The sequence below is a fragment of the Vigna umbellata genome, chromosome 6, assembly GCF_029865625.1.
Source record: "Vigna umbellata cultivar VRB3 chromosome 6, Vumbellata_1.0, whole genome shotgun sequence".
Taxonomy (NCBI): Eukaryota; Viridiplantae; Streptophyta; class Magnoliopsida; order Fabales; family Fabaceae; genus Vigna; species Vigna umbellata.
The window spans coordinates 18256512-18272154 of record NC_142170.1 but is presented as its reverse complement, the minus strand read 5'-3'; the positions used below and the strand labels follow the sequence as shown (position 1 = coordinate 18272154).

The 15643-nt window shown below is 36.5% G+C and overlaps 1 protein-coding gene and 1 pseudogene across 1 annotated transcript; both read right to left on the bottom strand.

Annotated features, from left to right (window-relative positions):
- Positions 1 to 834: 834 nt before the first annotated feature.
- Positions 835 to 4142, bottom strand: LOC124846877 (putative disease resistance RPP13-like protein 1; annotated as a pseudogene).
- A 6448-nt stretch (positions 4143 to 10590) lies between these two features.
- Positions 10591 to 14994, bottom strand: LOC124846876 (putative disease resistance RPP13-like protein 1). Its single transcript, XM_047324249.2, has one exon. The coding sequence runs from the start codon at positions 14798 to 14800 to the stop codon at positions 11171 to 11173; it is 3630 nt and encodes a 1209-aa protein (XP_047180205.1). The 5' UTR covers positions 14801 to 14994; the 3' UTR covers positions 10591 to 11170.
- Positions 14995 to 15643: the final 649 nt, after the last annotated feature.

Sequence of the window (15643 nt, the reverse complement as noted above, 5' to 3'; positions counted from 1 at the left end):
GGGTTGGCTCACCAACCCACCTAATTTAATTAAATTATTTATTATTTTGTGTTTCCATATGATTAATTAACATTTTTTTTATTATATTATAGATGGTGATAAAGAAAAATATTTTTTAAAAGAGAAAAACATTATAGATGTATCTATTCAAGACTCTAATATTATAAATGGACAATGATACAAAAATTATCAATATTAAAAACTTATTTGTTCGCCTTTTATCATGTTTTTGGATTACACTTAGATTGTATGATACTTTTGTTTTACTTTGGATTGTCTTTGGAGTTTAACATCATTTTAGTGTGAAATTTATTTAAATTTGAATTAAAAAAAATTGTAATTTGTTTTATTTTAAGAAAAACTTATAATTAAATAAGTCAATGAGCCAACTCGTTTAACCCATCAACCCGTGGTGCGTCAGGCCGGGCCGGGTTCGAACTTTTTCAGCTCGCTAATAAGTGAGTCAGGTTTGATTGACTCACTAAATGACCAACCCGTGATGGATCGGGTTCGGTTGAGCCGGATTACCCGTTTTGACAGCTCACGTCATTGACTTGAGCGTCAGAATGCCTTTTACAAGTACCCTTGCCCTCGACTCGGATTAGAAGAAACTTGAAACAAGAGATTCAGATACTAGAAGAAAATAAGAAGACTAGTTATATGCACAAACAATAAGAATTTACTACTTGAGACCGTCAAAGGACTAGTTATAATGGTGTTTCGCGGTCAATGAAATTCATTTCTTGAGTTTCAAAATCCAGACATTCACACCGAAAAAATTAAATTGCATGTTGCTTAATATGCAACTCTTTAGTTAGAAGAAATTACGAGGGCTTAAAATCTCTTTAACTGTATTTTTATGAATATTGAAAAAGATTGAATTTTTATGAATTTGGAGCAATCCAAGAGACACATGTCTTTTAGATTTGATGGCAAACACCCATCGGACAACTCCACTCCATGACAACCGTGTATGGTCAGAAAATTAAGTGACGAAAGGAGAGAAGGCATCAGTTTAGGAAATGTTTTCAATTTCTCCAATCCCATAATTCGAAATGTCTCTAGCTGAGGTGCAAATAATCCTTCATTGGGAAATGATTCAAATTGACAGCATTTTTCAATTGCCAGACTCTTCAAATGACTATGAGGGTGCCTCTGTGATATCATCTGCAGGTTACGACACTCCCATAATGCAAGCTTGCAGAGTTTTGGGAACAAATCAAGAGGCAAGTTCGTCAGAGATTCATTACCATAAATACTCAGTTGTAAGAGGAAATGGTAGCAATGGTTTATGGAAATATTGATGCCCGGAGAAGAATAAATACCCAAGGATTCAAGAGGAATATCAGATACGAAGGGCCCAGTCATATCAAATGAAGATGGCTCCATCTGGACATCTTGAATTTCTACTATCCTGGGAATCGAAGCCACAAATTGTTTGCAGTTCTCAATAGTTAGTTTCTTTAAATGAGAAAGTTGCTTTGGCAAGTGCCCTTTCAGCTTGGGACAGTTCGTCACACGAAGACTTTGAAGATTTCGAAAAGCACCTGTCATGCATCGCCATTCTTTCCACTCTTTCATATTAGAGAATGTTAACGTTTCCAAGGATGCAAATGCAGAAGAGCAATTCCCGTAAAAGTCAGCATTAATCCTCACTATCTGATCAAGGCTGCCAATTGTCAAATGCTTCAGAACTGTCAAAAGTCCAAGGGAAGGCAGCCATAGGCAATATTTACAGTTATTTAAGATTAAGGACACCACATTGGATAGATAATTATCAGATAACAAACGGGGAAATTTTGTACCACAATAGCCATCGATTGACAACTTTTCCAAATGTCTGGAAGGTTGCAGATTCTCAAGTATTTCTCTTTCGTTCATGGAATCCTCATTGTTTCGCATCAAACTCCATTCTAAACGTAGCCCCACAAGATGTGTTCTATTCTTCAAATCTGCTACCAATGCATCACACGGATTCACAACATTTTCAAGATTTGTAATTGACAGTTGTCCATGAAACTCCTAGATCTCTCACTAATTTCACCAACCAGCAAACTATCCATCCATACTCGAAGATTCTTCAACTTTCCTAAATGCACTGGAACCTTTCGTAGAGTAGTTTCCATAAGTTCAAGCCGGCGCAAATTGGTGAGTTCATGCAAAGTCGAGGGCAGCTCCTGCAAATTATCACAATCGTTCAGCTTCAACACTTGCAAGTTACAGAGTGAACATGTTGAGTCAGGAAGTCTCTCTATGTCAGTACCTGAAAGGTCTAGTGAACGGAGATGTATAAGATTGCCTACACTGTCAGGAACCTCTTTTATGTTATCACACCCATTCAAAGATAAGAGTCGTAAGAATTTAAAGTTGGAGATCAACTCTTGTATTGACATCCCACAATCCATAGATATCGACGAAAAAGTTCGTAGCGTCGTAGCATCACATAAACTCCTATATTCATGACATTGAACAGTGGAAAACTCAACAGGATCCCTTACAGCTGAAAAGTGTCGGGTTCTCTTTGGTACTGTTTTTGCTCTATCAACACCCAACCTATAGCAGATTTCACCAGAAACATATTTTGCTAAATCATTAAGAAGGTCGTGCATGACAAAATATGTTTCGTTGTACCAAATTATCTGTTGAAAGAATGACCTTGATAATAGATCATTGAAGTACTGTTCACCTACTTCTTCTGGAGACTTACTCTGCTTAGAGCATTGTAGAAAACCTTGAGCCATCCATAAGAGAATTAAGTTCTCCTTGTCAAACTCATGGTCTTTGGGGAATAACGCACAATAAGCGAAACATCTCTTGAGTTGAGAAGGAAGATGGTAATAACTCAACAACAAAGCAGGGATGATTTTACTATCTTCAATGGGCAAGTCCCATATGTTGCTTCTCAATACACCTTCCCAATCTGAAACAGAAGACTTTGACTGTAAAAGGCATCCTACCGTTTCAAGAGCTAGACGTAATCCTTGGCACTTTTCAACTATTTTCATGCCAATCTCCTTCAACTCAGAATTCATCTTAGAGTTATTATTATTGAATGCATGTCTAGCAAAAACTTGCCAGCTGTAAAATTCTTGTAATTGCTTTAGTTGGTGTATATTGCTTGACTGCATGATAGAGGCCACTTTGTTACTGCGTGTTGTGACAGAATTTTACTTCCCTTTGCCCCGTTTATAAGAGGAGTTTGCAATGTTTTCCATTGGTTTCTGTCTTCGTTCCAAACGTCATCTAGAACCAGTAGAAACTCTTTTCCTGCCAATTTTTCTTTCAATTTTCCATGAACCATTTCTAGGTCTCTACTATCATCTTTTGATTCAGTGAAAGCCCCAATAATTGCTTTTGATACTGTCAAAACATCAAATTCATCTGAAACACAGACCCACGCCTTAAGCTCAAATTTAGCTTCCTTGATCTTTGTGTCATTGTATACATGTTGGGCAAGTGTAGTCTTACCCATCCCGCCCATACCCACGATAGAAAGTATTAACAACTGGTTATTATTGCTATTGTCTGATGTCAATCAATTAAGGATCATTTCTTTTTCCTCATCTCTGCCATAAATAACATCTTCAGCAACCAACGATGAGGATTCATTTTTTCTCTCTAACACTTTATTACCCAACCCAGATCCAACATTACTAGAAATTTTGAAGGCTTGAACAACCTTTTGGTCTAAGAGAGATTCTAAATCATCTAGTAATTCTATCATCTTGGATTCAAAACTGCATACCTTGGTAGCACTGGATTGGAATTCAGCTTTCAACTCACTTTTGGAGACGGTCTATTTGCTCCAACAGATCTTCTGCATCATACAACGCATCTCTAACCTCATCAAGCCATTCTTTGACCAATGGATTACTGAACTGCTTTTCTTCTGCATCGTCAATCACAGCATTGACGTCCATCAACTTTCTCTTCAACTTTTTCAGCAGCTTCTCATCGAGATTTCTCCTATGAAAGTAGCTTAGAACTTGATGAGAATCCAGCTTGTCAAATAGCACCTGAAGAACAGCACCAAAAAGAGCACCACCAAGTGTTTCTAGGACTGGCATGGTTTGAAAGGTAGTGGCCAAATCAAAGAGAAGAAAGGGTTGTGAATATTGTAAGTGTAGCTTAGTTACGTGAATGAAGGACTGCAAAAGGTAATGAATGACTATGTTATTGGAGATGACTTTACTTCAAAAAAGAATTGAGGGCCAAGCAAGAAACGGTGGCTGTTTAATTTTTCAAAGCTTGGTGAAATTTGTTAAAAATAAATCTCACAAAAAAAATAATATGCTCTGAATGTATGCGTTACTTTCATTGAACGTGAGAAGACTATTAAATAGTTATATACAGTACAGACGCCGGACCAAATAAGAAAACAGAAAGGAAATAATAACAGCCAAACTGAAAAATAATACTACCCAACCCAGCTGAAATATAAAAATTGAACTGTGACTAAAAAACAAAAAACTGGTTAACAGGAAACCAATTTATACGATAACTTTAAAATAAAACCAGGCTTAACCAAATTTACTAATTAACCCTTTATTAATTTAAGTTTATCTAACAAAATTCTCTCATAAATTTAAATTCTTCTCTCCTTCGATCCGATAAACTTTTTGAGGTCGATACTGAAGGTAGCGGCATTAACTTCTTCAAACTTTCACATCTTTTGCACCTGTCGAGAGAATATTACATGTAACTCACTAATGGAGTTATAAATGTTATTTAGACTTCGAAATTTGGACCTTATAGGATCATCTCCTTCTTCACCATGTTCATTCACTCCTTCTATGATATTCGGGCACCCAGAATTTTGCCTGCAACCGGGTTGTACAACTTGTAGGTTATTACTTGTTCATCGTAGTCAATGAAAACATACCTCTTGCTTTTATCATCAAGTTTCATTCTGAGTTGACATGAGACATGTCCATATATGCTATGCTTTCGAAAACTTTAAAATGCTTGACACTCAGGCTTTCTTCCAGTCCAGGCTTCGAATGTGGACACCTGTTTTGTACATATATAGCACACTGCACAGCCTCCGCCCAAAACTCCTTTAGCATATTTTTCCTTTAAGTATGGTTCGGACCATATCAAGAATAGTCCTATTCTTCCTCTCTGCCACAACATTCTATTTTGGTGAATATGGAGGTAAGAAAATGCATTATCTCTTGCTCTTCACAATACTCCTTAAATTTTGTTAATGTGAATTCACTTCCCTTGTCAGACGGTAATGCTTTAAATTTCTTGATAATTTCCTTTTACACCATCAGCATGAACATCTTAAATGCCCCCAATGCTTTTGACTTCTCCTGTAAAATTACACCTAGGCTTTTCTAGAGAAATCATCTATAAATTAGATGAAATACCTTTTACCACCGAATGAGCTAGGAGTAATAGGTCCACACAGGTAAGTGTGTACCAATTCAAATTGCTCTTTTTCCCATACATGGCCGAGTTTGGAAACTTCGTTCTTGACTATTTTTTGAGCAAGCATTCTTTACAAAATTTCTCCTCAAATTCTATATCGGGTAATCTGAGTACTAGTTCTCTCCTTGACAACTCAGCCAAGCTTCCAAAGTTAAGGTGTCCAAACTGGAAGTACGATATCATAACTTCATCTTTCATGTCCAACTTCAAACACCTTTCCTGCAAGATCTTCAACTCCTGGATTCTCTTCATTTCTACCCAAGCTACAAGATGACCATTCTTATCCTTCAAATATAGTACATGGTCCTTTATTAAGGCCGAGTTACCTTTTTCCATTAATTGACCCACACTTAAAATATTGTCCTTCATCTTAGAAACATAGTAAATTTTCCTAATCTCTCTAAGTCGTCAATCCTTCTACATCTGTCGGATTGTTCCATGCCCTTTCACAGCCACCTTGGAATCATCTCTGAAAGACACGAACCCAACCTCTACCTTGTTGACTTCATCAAAGCAGTTCTCATCTCCATACATATGGTTGTTAGCTCTAGTATCTAGATACCATATCGAGTTAGTAGCAATCTTCTCAATGTCTGATTTCAAGCATGACACTACATCTGAGTTCACCACCTTCATTTTCGATCACTTCATCAACACTGTTGAGTTCTTTGACAACTCGGTGCTCAACAAAACCTCTATCACTTTTCTTCTCAGCTCGGAAAAACATTGCTATGTGGCCAATCTTCCCACAATTATAACATCTCCCTAATTTGCATTCGTTTGCATAGTGGCAATATTTTCCACATTTGAAGCACTCCATTCTTGACTGATCTCCTTGGTCTTTCCCTTGTCCTCGACCACTTCAATTATGTTGACCGGTTTACTATCATCCTTAAAATTACCACACCCATGTCCACCTCATTCTTGACCTCTACCTCTAAGACCTCGACTCTACGTATTCCGAGTTCCATTCGTGTAATATTGTTCCTGTAGTTTTTGATCTTCGAGTTGCTTCTTTTTCTTTTTCTTCCTTAGTTCGTGGGCCTTTAATGACCCAGCTAGCTCCCCCACAGTAAGAGTTGACAGATCTTTTGTCACTTTAATAATTACCACGATGCTTTCAAAATCATTCGTCAGATTTCTCAAGATCTTTTCGACAACCCAGTTAGGAGGCATCTCTTCTACATTCCTTTCGGCCATCTTCTGCACTCGAGCTATAAACTCGGCAACTCCCTCCTTTTCATCCATTTTGATATGTTAGAACTCTCTTTGAGAGCTTGTACTCGGACCTTCCTCACACGGATATCTCCTTTATACGCCACCTTCATAATTTCCCAAACTTCTTTTTTTACCCGTATGTTTTTCAATGTAGTAATCTAGGTTACTATTTAATGCTATCCTCCGTAGGTTCATTGTACTATGTCTCACACATATTGGAATCCAAGAAGAACCTTCATCTATAGACACCAATTATCGTAATTGATATTTTCCGACAAATGTGGTTAACTCATTCAATTCACTACATTTATCGTCTCCTCCACAAAACACTCCAGCACTAACTTAATTGGTTCCCTAACCGTGTTTGATTCTCCTTGTTTTTATTCTTTCTCTCTGTTCTTAGAGCATAAAGCTCTTATTATACTAATTTATTAAAAATAAATCTCACGCACAAAAGATAAGATGCTCTGAATGTATGCGTTATTTTCATTGAACGTGAAAAGGCTATTAAATAGTCATGTACACGCTAGAGCAAATAAGAAAACAGAAAGGAAATTTAACACCCAAACTGAAAAATAATACTACCCAATCCAGCTGAAATATAAAAACTGAACGTGATAAAAAAACAAAAAACTAGTTAACAGAAAACCAGTTTATACGATAACTTTAAAATAAATCAAATAAATCAAGGCTTAACCAAATTTATTAATTAACCCTTTATTAATTTAAGTTTATCCAACAAAATTTAAAATTAAAATTTTACAAAACGTTTGCCCCTTCATGAACTTTGACAGAGGTTGCCCCTCATGAACTTTGCCGGAGGTTGCCCCCTCATGAACTTTGACAGATTTTAGAGCTTGCCCCTTCATGAACTTGAAATAATTTTGTTCCTTCTATTTTAGACCGTTATTCATATTTTTAAAACAATAAAATCTAATACAAAGAAAGACTCCTAATATTGAAGTTATATTTAATTTGAATTAACAAATGAGCAACTTACTAATATATTTTTCCTAGATTTAGTATCTCATTTTTGTAACCATACCATGCTTCAAATTTTAACCAAAATTTCTTTGACAATCCTCTATCATGTAGCAACCACCTAGCCATTTCCATGATTGTTATCTTCTTCCTTTTGTTAATATCATTTTGTTGAAGTATGTAGAGTGTTGTCAATTGGTGTTCTATACCTATATCTTCACAAAATTTATTAAATTTTCCATAACTGTTTTAGTTCCATTATTGCTTTTTGCACTTGCTTGATGTTCCATTAAAGCTTTGAACTTCTGAAAAACATTATAGCCACTTCAGATTTCAAGTTCATAAAGTAAATACGGCATTCTTTGGGTGATCATCAATGAACATAATGTAACTCCATCCTATCAATAATCTCTGAGTTATACTACGGTGCTAGGAGCACTAGTGGAAAAAAGTGATTCTATGATGATATATTATGACAAGTGAAATTCACTTGTTATAATAAGTTTGACTCGTGACATTTTTGTAATAAAAGGAAGGATTATTATAACGTACTTTGGGAGACCTGTCATAATAGATGAACACGGTGAAAAAATTAAAATTATGTTCAAAATGTATTATGACATGTCTAAAGAGACATGTCATAGTAGGCCTTATTATGATGGTTGGTTCACCACCTATCATAATAGATTAAATGCGGTGACATTTTTATAATAAAGTTCAAAACATATTATAACTGATAATAAACTATCTGTCATAGAATGTGAATCCCTAATTCCTTTCTCTCTTCAGGTTCTCTTCTATTTTGTTCACGTTTGTGGCCTCCATGCATGAGTATTAAATTTGATGAGAATTTAATAGTATAGAGTTTCAACCACTTCATTTTGCTAAACCTGTTGATCTAGGTATGAAATTTGCAGAAACTGTTCAACCACTACATACAGGTGAGAAAAAGAAATTTCGTAAAGTATGAAATTTGTCATTAGTTGAGAAAAACAAAATTTCAAGTCAATTATGTGAGTTGATCTGCATGCCAACGAGCCAATTCCAATCCAACGGGCCAGTATTTTTAGCCTGCATATTTTGTGCAGGACAGTCAGCATAGTTCGTATATTGCGAGCCAAGTACAAGCCGAGCCTAAACAGACGCGGGTTGACCCGCATTGCCACCTGTAGTCATATATACGTTGTCTCATTATTAATAGTCATCAACACTTGTTCATGATTATTGTTGAGGCTAGTGATGAATCACAAAAGTGTGCACAATGACCTCTACAAGAAAGGATTTTCCATGCCCTTCTCAAATGTTTGTCTTTAGAAGAAGCATAATACGTGATGAACGAGTTTCATGACGACGCCTGCGGCATGTACACTAGTCGTCGAGTTATGAAGGTGTGAGTTTTATGAGCATCATACTTCTGCTCAACGATCGAGGCCAATTGCAAGAGATTCGTTGAAAGGTGCAACGGTTTCCAAGAGCATGAAAACAATGTCAAGGTGCCTTCTTTGAAGTTACATAACATCATCTCCCCATGTCCATTCATGTAGTGGGGAATGGACATCATTGGCCCATTCCCGATCAGCAAGACCAAGACGAAGTTCATCCTAGTGGCAATAGCGTATTTAACCAAATGGGTAGAAGTCGAAGCCTTAACGACCATATAACCATTCGATAAGAACAATCTTTCATTTGGAAGAACATTGTCTACCAATTCGGCTTGTGTTAGCAAAATCTTGAAGTTAGAAGTTTTGATGATGCCCAAATCAAGTCTCAAGGGCTCAAGTGGCAAGAAGATCTTCCTAAAGACTTATGTTTCATGTTAAAGTTTTTGTAATATGTAGATTTATTTATAGGGTTGTATTTGTGGTTGATTTCATGTTTTGTATGCTTTAAAATTCATTTTGGAGCCAAAAAAACTCTACAATAATCGATTAGCACTTAAGATAATTGGTTATCACAAAGAGTTTTAAATTTGCTAAAAACTCATTTTTGTTTCTAGAATAATCGATTACCAGATTATCCATAATTGATTATGATTTACAATAATCCATTATCACGACTAGCCATTAGAGTTTTTAGACATGTTTTTGATTGTTGTGCATTCATTAAATGCGTAATCGATTACCTTAAGTAGATAGTATGACTGGTATTTAGTCTTCAAAGCATCTATATATATCTCCAAACACAAACATTGTATAGGGTGTAGAACAAAGGATGGAAGTAATATTGAGGGTTTACTTTCTCGTTCCTCATTTATTTATTTCTTTACTCTATAGTTTCTTATATTTATTTGTTTAGACACTGTGGAATCAGTTCACTATCCTGTCTACTTTTATACTTTTTATCTCGAATTTATTGGGAAAATTTATCATGTCGTAAGAAAACAAAAGTGGTTTGCTATAATAAAGTTAATATTCCTAATTCATTGATGCTTTATAATCAACCAATTTATTATTGAGATAGTTTCAATAATTTTATTTAGTTCTCTAAGTAGATAGCTTTATTTAATTTTTTGTTGATACATCATATGGGGTAAGATGAACCAAAAGATAAGACAATAACTGCTTTCTTAGTGATGGCTTTATTTCAAGATTTGATGGTCAAGCAGTAGCTGTTCAGATTATATTAGTTTTCAAGAAGATGAAATATACAATATATGCTTGCAGATTTCTTTGCCGAGAGACATCATATGTTATTACATTAGGTTAATTCAAAGAGAATAAAAAGAGTAATAAAGTAAGAAATTAAATTAATTGAAAGTCTTAGCGTGAAACATAATCCTAGAAGTTTTCTTTTCATCCCAATTTTTGTATCTTACTTTCTTCTTCGACAGCAACACTTCAAATATTTTCTTTCTTTTAATTGATAATAATTTGTGAAAATTACATAGTCAAGAACAAGTTGGTTTGTTGTGAATTCGACATTATTACTTGATAACGATGATAATGATAATGATGACAATGGTAAATTTGTGATTTTCATCCATTAATTATTGATTTTCAGAGAAATCAAATTTGAAGTTTAAGAAATGTACATGGCATAAACTCCATAATTGTTTACCTGTCGAATTTTAGATAAAACCAATCTCCGTAACCTGTAATTTAGTGAGAGATTCTTGATAGTAAACAAAATGACATATTCATGTGTTTGCACACGAAAGACCAATATCTAAAACAAAGTAGAATAACCATCTCCCAGGCTAAAAAGTAGCTAGCTACTCTGCATCTCATAAGTTACTTGCATTCAAGGACTTTCAAAGGCTTTGGTAGGAAGTTGGTCATCCCTAAATCAAATTCCAGGTTCTGTCTTTCTTTTCCGTTGCCAGAACACTTGAGTTTCACGACCACCATTTTCTCGGTGTCTTCATTGTCAGCAAATATGAAGACGAAGTTAATAAAAATGTACTTAGACAAGATTCATCTACACCGTGGAGCACAATGATAGTAAACATTTGTGATATATATGATCAAAGAGAAGAGACAGAAAAAGTGTTAGCTTATGAACGAAAGTGGTTGCAGTGACAGATAAAAGAAATCATTACTTAGTCTTGGCCTTGTGGTTTCTGGGAACTCTCTTTGAGCAGAGGGCAATTGCCCAAAATCCGGAGAGTTGAAATGGATTTGGGCAGACCCTCTTCAGGTAAGCATCGAATGTTGGGGCAATCAAAGAGTGTCAATTTCTTAAGAGAGGAGGGATTGCAGAGACCCTTGTAGTTTAGTGTTTTAAGATGAGGGCAATCACGGATTATTAGACAAGTAAGAGAGATTGGCAAAAACCCTTCACTGGGAAAAGACTCCACATCCACTTCTTGAACAGACAAGGTTTGCAGAGAGGTGTTTGCTCCCAATGGCCCTTTCAGTGAGGCAACAAGTCTGGAGCAATTTGAGATATTCATATTTTCCAGATTTGATGGCAAGCCTCCATCAGAGAGAATCTTCATTTGTGGACAATCATGTATCAACAGACTAGTCAGAGATGGAAGGAGAACATGCATGTGTTGAGGCAATGATTTCAGTTTGCCCAATCTTTTCATGGCAAAGCTCTCTAACCTGGGTGCTGATAATCCTTCATCAGGAAATGATTGGAATTGAGGGCACCCAGTAATTTGCAGATCCTTGAGATGATTATGAATGCGCCCCTGTGAAATAGTGTGTAAATTATGACAATACTTGAGGCAAAGCCGAAGCAGTTTTGGGAAACAGTCCAGGGAAATGTTCATAAGAGAGTCACAACCATCATTGATGTCCAGTGTTTCAAGAAAATCATAATAGCTCACGGGAATATTTGTTTTTGATTTGCATAAGAAATCAAGAGACAACTGCATGCTGCTGTCTCCGATAACCGTTAGCCTTCTCAAAGCAGTTGGATGATAATCAAACTGCAGCTTTCCACAGTTTTGTAGGTCTAATTCAAAAATTTCTTGGGCCACAGGAGCAGAAGCTACAAGTTCTTTGCACTCACATATAAGTAGCTTCCTCAGCTGAAGAAGTTTCTCTGGTAGGTTCCCTTTCAGCTTGGGACAGTGTCTTATAGAAAGATGTTGAAGACGTGGAAAAGCATCTGTCACTGTCACAGCTTGACATTCCCAATTTTCCCATTCATACATAAACGAGAACTTCAATGTTTCCAAGGATGAAAATGAAGAAGATGTACTCCCAAAAAAATCAGCATTAATGCTCACAACCTCACCCAACCCACTAATACTAAGGTCCTTGAGATATGGAAAAAGACCAAGAGGAGGCAAACGTGTGCAGAAATTACAGTTTTCTAAGCTTAAGGACACCAGAGACGACAATGAAGTATTGGCTAACCAACTTGGGAATTGTGTACCGCCGTAGTTCCAAATAGACAACTTCTCCAAATGTTTGGAAGGTTGCAAATTCTCAAGGACTTCTGTTTCTTTTATTAAATCCGCAAGGTTCCAGCTATTATTCCATTTTAACGTTAGCTCAACAAGATTTCTTTTACTTTTCAAATCAGCTGCCACTGCATCCAGGGGATTCAAAATATTCTGCAGATCCTCAATTGTTAGCCCTCCACGTAGACTGAGGTCTCCTAACTGTTGAATAGTGAACTCACTACTTTCACCAACCCGAAAAGAACTCATCAACACTTGAAGATTGTTCAGCTTTCCTAAATGCACTGGCATCTTTATCACATTAGTTTTCATAACTTCAAGGCGACGCAAATTGGTGAGTTGATGCAAATTAGAGGGCAGCACCTTCAAATTGAAACAAGAGTTCAGCTTCAGTATTTGCAAGTTATAGAGTGAGCATGTTGAATCGGGGACCTTTTCTATAAGGGTGCCTGAAAGGTCAAGTGAACGCAGATGCTTAAGATCACCTACTAAACCAGGAACCTCTTTAAGGCCACGACACCAAGACAGAGACAAGACGCGTAAGAACTTAAACTTGGAGAATAACTCATCCACCGACATCTTGCAATCCCAATAATAATCAATATTTATTCTTCCACTTGTTGGCATAATTGTACGTAGCCCTTTAGCATCATACAAACTCCTAAACCCATCAGAATATTGATCTTGATTTGTTACCAACGACAAGTGACGGGTTTTTACTAGTGTCTTCTTTTCTTCATCAACTCCAAACCTAAAACATATGTCCCCACAAACATATTTTGCCAAATCGTTGAGAAGGTCGTGCATTACAAAGCATGTTTTGTTGTCTTGAATTGATTTTTGAAAGAAGGACCTTGATAATAGTTCATCGAAATACAGCTCACCAACTACTTCTGGACTCCTACCTTGCTGAGAACATTGTAGAAAATTTTCAGCCATCCATAACAAAATTAAACTCTCTTTGTGAAACTCCTGATCTTTGGGGAATAAAGCACAATAAGCAAAACATCTCTTGAGATGCGAAGGAAGATGATAATAGCTCAACAATAAAGCAGGGATGATTTTACTATCTTCTCTGGGTAAGTCCCATATTTTGCTTATCAATACACTGTCCCATTCTGAAACAGATGACTTTGTGTGTAATAGACATCCAACTGTCTCCAGGGCCAGGGGCAATCCTTTGCACTTTTCAACTATCTTTTTACCAATTTTCTCCGCTTCAACATTCAAATGATGATTATTATCTTGAAATGCATGTTTAGCAAAAACTTGCCAACTATGATCTTCTTCTAACTGCTTTAGTTCGTGTACTTTATGTGACTGCACGGTAGTAGCAACTTTGCTGCTGCGTGTTGTGACAAGAATTTTACTTCCCTTGGCCCCATATTTAAGAGGAGTTTGCAGTGGTTTCCATCGGTCTCGATCTTCGTTCCAAACATCATCCAGAACGAGGAGAAACTTCTTTCCTGTCAATTTTTCTTTCAATCGTACCTGAACCATTTCTAGGTTTCTGCTATCATCAATTGAGTTATGGATTGCCTGAAGAATTTCTCTGGCTACCTTGAAAGCATCGTATTCATCCGAAACACAGACCCAGGCTTTGAGGTCAAATTTAGCCTCCTCAATCCTTGGATCGTTATAGACATGTTGGGCAAGTGTAGTCTTACCCATCCCACCCATAGCTACAATAGAAAGTACTGCAGGCTGGCTATGATTGTCAGTGTCAGAACTAAGCCAATTAAGAATCATTTCTTTTTCATCCTCTCTGCCATAAATAACACTTTCAACCACCAAAGACGTTGATGGCAGTTTCTGTGTCACTTTACTAACCGACTCTGGTCCAACACCAACACAACTAACATATTCCAAACCTAGATCACCCTTTTGGCTTGAAAGAAATTCTATTTGCTCAAGGACTTGCTCCATCCTTGATTCAATTTTCTTGTCAAAGAAACTTTTGGAAGAAGGCTTGAAGAATTTCCATACCTTTCTAGAGCGAGTGTGGGATTCAGCTTTCAACTTGTATTTGCAAAATTCATAGTCTATTTCATCCAGCAGATCCTCTGCATCAAACACAGCATCTTTGACCTCATCAAGCCATGCTTTCACATAAGAATTAGTGAACTGCTTTAGTTCTGCATCATCGATCACATTATTGATGGACAACAGCTTCACCTTCAACTTGTACAGTAGCTTCTCATTGAGCTTTCTTCGACGAAAGTAATCAAAAACATGATGAGAATCCAGCCTGTCAAACAGCAGCTGAAGGACAGCACCAAAGAGAGCACCACCAAGTGTTTCTATCACTGGCATGGTTGGAAAGGAAGTGACCGAATCAAAGAGAAGAAAGGATTTTGAATTGGAAGTGCAGCTTAGTTATGTGAATGAGTGGCTAAGCATGAATGCAGACAGAACAGAAATAACATTAACAAAAGGTAATGATTGTCTTTTGTTGGAGATGGATTTGCTTTCAATACAAGGTTTGCTGCCACAATTTGGAGCACATAAAAATTGCTTTTCTAGCTTGATTCGCTGTAATAAAATATCTTCAAACTTTAGGGCATTTAGTCAACTTCGGTTGGTAACCAAATCAATAAATTAACCCAAGACCTGCATCTTTTTCAACCATGACAACGTAGAAAAAATAAAAAAACTCTATACGTGTTTTCTCCCTGCACCCCATACTAACATAAGTAAACTATAATGCCATTTCTCATTCCATACTCTCAATCTAAACACACACCAACCCACCACACCACGGCCCACTAGCCCACTTACTACCACAAAGTCACAACGTCCATTTTTTTCCCTATATAACACAACACCATAACCCATGTTTCCTCCCAAACTAACACAAATCAAACTAAGCCTATGCTCAATATACCTATGAACATCTAGATAGCCCATTCGTTCTAACCCACTATTTTCGTAAGTCTCCACATCAAATACTTAATCCAATTCGACTAACCCTCAGGATAAGGCATTTGTCTATAATGAAGGTATTAATAAAAGTTCATCTATGTCACAACACCAAGGTAGCCCGTAAGAACAATATTCAAATAAAATTTGTGGTTATTATTCGAACATGTAATGTTTATTTTTTTCAATTGTGTGTCTCGTCCTCATCCACATACTTGAAGGTTAAAAATCGCATAT

What these genes read in the sequence shown, in the direction of transcription:
- LOC124846876 (XM_047324249.2), bottom strand. Translation starts at nt 14,800, where the DNA reads ATGCCAGTGATAGAAACACTTGGTGGTGCTCTCTTTGGTGCTGTCCTT.